At 40.4% G+C, this 2,500-nt stretch overlaps 1 protein-coding gene across 9 annotated transcripts in view; it reads right to left on the bottom strand.

Annotated features, from left to right (window-relative positions):
- Positions 1 to 2,500, bottom strand: part of LOC125038516 — a 39,243-nt gene that overhangs the window by 6,474 nt on the left and 30,269 nt on the right. For 7 of the 9 annotated variants that reach the window (XM_047632003.1, XM_047632007.1, XM_047632006.1 and 4 more), the window contains one exon: positions 1 to 2,500. This exon is cut by the window's left edge and continues 1,099 nt beyond it; it is cut by the window's right edge and continues 1,341 nt beyond it. The exons of the other annotated variants lie outside the window; for them this stretch is intronic. In XM_047632003.1, the coding sequence (XP_047487959.1) occupies positions 1,396 to 2,500 (1,105 nt within the window). In that variant the 3' untranslated portion in view covers positions 1 to 1,395. 9 annotated transcript variants of the gene reach the window in all.

Genomic DNA, 2,500 nt, shown 5'->3' on the forward strand with positions numbered 1-2,500 from the left:
TATAAATCAAAATGTCGAAAATATCACACTCGAAAAGAAATAAAAGCCCTACTGAAAGGGTTAGACAAGACTAAAGCAGAGGAAATGTGCCGAAGAATTATGTATTCAGTGAGACAAGGAAAACTACCAAAAGATTGGAAATTGCCAATGTTACACATTTATACAAGAACGGCGACAAACAAGACCCTCTAAATTATAGACCAATTTCGTTAACTAGTGTAGTATGCTAACTGTGAGAAAGGATAATTAGGAAACAGTGGGTTGAAGTACTTGAAAAACACGATATGATATCAACTAAACAATTATATTTTAGGGAAGTAAGGTCATATATAGCAAATCTCTGATTCTATGATTGAGTTTCTGAACTTTTACAAGAAAGAGACGGCTGGGTGCATTGTGTATACTTGGACTTTAAGAAAGCATTTGATAAGGTGTCTTAGAAAAGACTATCATGGAAATTAAAACACCTAGGTGGAGTGAAAGGCAAACTCCTCGAATGGAAGGCTTTCTCCAAGAAAGACAGTTGAAAACAGTAATTAGAGGGAAGCGACTAAGCAACGGGTGACTAGTGGAGTACTTCAAGGATTCGTCTTGGCGCCGATTATGTTAACTATTTGCATAAATGAGTTAGGGTCGAACATAAGCCCAGGTAGTTATCTGAATATGTTTGTAGATGACGCAAAATTGCAAAAAAGGATAACAGACGATCTCATGCAAATGCCTCTAAAGTGACATCGAGAACTTATGAATTTGGAGTTGTACATAGAAAATGGAATTTAACACCAATATATGCCATGTAGTCAGGTTCAGAGAAAGCAAAAATCGTCCACTATATCAATACAAGTTAGGAGACGTAACTTTAAACCAAACAGATAAAGTCCTTGGAATAATCATAATCAGGAATTAAACCCAAATGGAGTCCTCACTTAAAAAAAGATAAAGGTAGAAAAAGTTCAAGGAGAAGCCACAAGATGGGCACTTACTCTAGGAGATATGAGCTATGAAGAAAGACAAAAGCAATGGTCATACTACTTTAGAAGAAAGAGAGGTGACATGATAATGATGTTCAGCTACATTACAGGAAAGGTGAAGTTAAACAACGATGACTGTAACATTGAACACAAGAAGGACGAGATGTCACAGCAAAAAGTTGAAAGCAAAAAGAGGCGAGATTGATGTCAAGAAGTTCAGTTTCCCAAACAGTACTGTTGAAACATAGAACAATTTCCCAAATATTGTGTGCCAAAATTGTGCATCAATTTGAAAAGTTATATGATAATTTAAATATAGCAGACAGGATCATCTGAGCTTAGCTCTTCTTCCATATTGAAACCACTAGGTAAGAACACACAAAGAGAATGAGAGTGGGGGGAAGGCATCCTGAAATCCTCATCTTCATATTTTGTTCGGATTCAGGAAGAATTTTCCAGTAAGAAAACACGGCTCACGTTCGAAGTGTTCGTCCATTACCCTGGTATTACACGCACCGTCATGCAGGTAATCTTCTGCCTTGCTTACCAGGCTCTCCAGGTGAGTGTCGTGGGCGTGTTCTTCCAAGGCTTTCTTCCACGCACATAGACCTTTGCTTGGGTGAAGGCCATTGGCATCAACCTTCGACACAAGTCGGACGACAAAGGCATCTCTCAGCTCTTTCCGCGGACTTTCCCGGGGATATACCCTTTCCTGCATCTCTGTCATGTGGAAAAAGAAGAACTTGGGTTTCCTTTTCAGAGCAAGGCAAGAGGTATCCGTGAAGTGAGAATAAATATCCGATAAATGAAGGGGTTCTCCATCTCCACAGTAGAAGGAGTTGCAGTCTTTACTAAGGCCTAAGATAACGACAACCGCTGAATCGAGGTCTGAATGTTCCCTCCTTACTGAGAATTCTTCTAGGCAAGATTTGGCCTCAGAGTTCGTGGGATTACTACACATTTCTGTCCTATAGCCGATGGCACTATAAAGCTGTGACATCATTTTTGCATTGTACTGTCGCCATGGGCAGTCTGGTAGCCGTTTACTTTCGTATTTGTCAAAGTAAATGATGAGTGCCAGGCCATGAGGTCGTGACCAGTTCCAGTAATCAGAGTGGGTATTTCGGGGCTGCTTTACTTGCTTCACACTCAGCCTTCTCTGGGAGAAGTAGTCTTTTTCAAGGTGAATTTCTCGGTGTCTGGGTGGAGGGGATGGTGGTTGTGCAGCTTTTGGAGGATTGAAGTAGTAGTCACGCAGGAATTTCATCGTCCTTACCTCAAGGTAGTACTGATCTCCACCTTTTGTTTTCTGTAGATCTTCTAACGTGTGTAGGATCATTTTGGTGAGTGTCATAAGCTCTTTGTCACAGGCATGATTGAGAAGAACCTGGTACAAGGCGTTTGTTAACAACGATCCTTCATTACACTGTCCATCAACTTCTACAATTAACAGATAAATGTCACGCTCAGCAGGAATATACACTGTGCCTTGTGCCATGTCTAACTCTGTGTTTCCATCTATACTCAGC

This window comes from Penaeus chinensis, chromosome 25, assembly GCF_019202785.1.
Source record: "Penaeus chinensis breed Huanghai No. 1 chromosome 25, ASM1920278v2, whole genome shotgun sequence".
Lineage (NCBI taxonomy): Eukaryota > Metazoa > Arthropoda > Malacostraca > Decapoda > Penaeidae > Penaeus > Penaeus chinensis.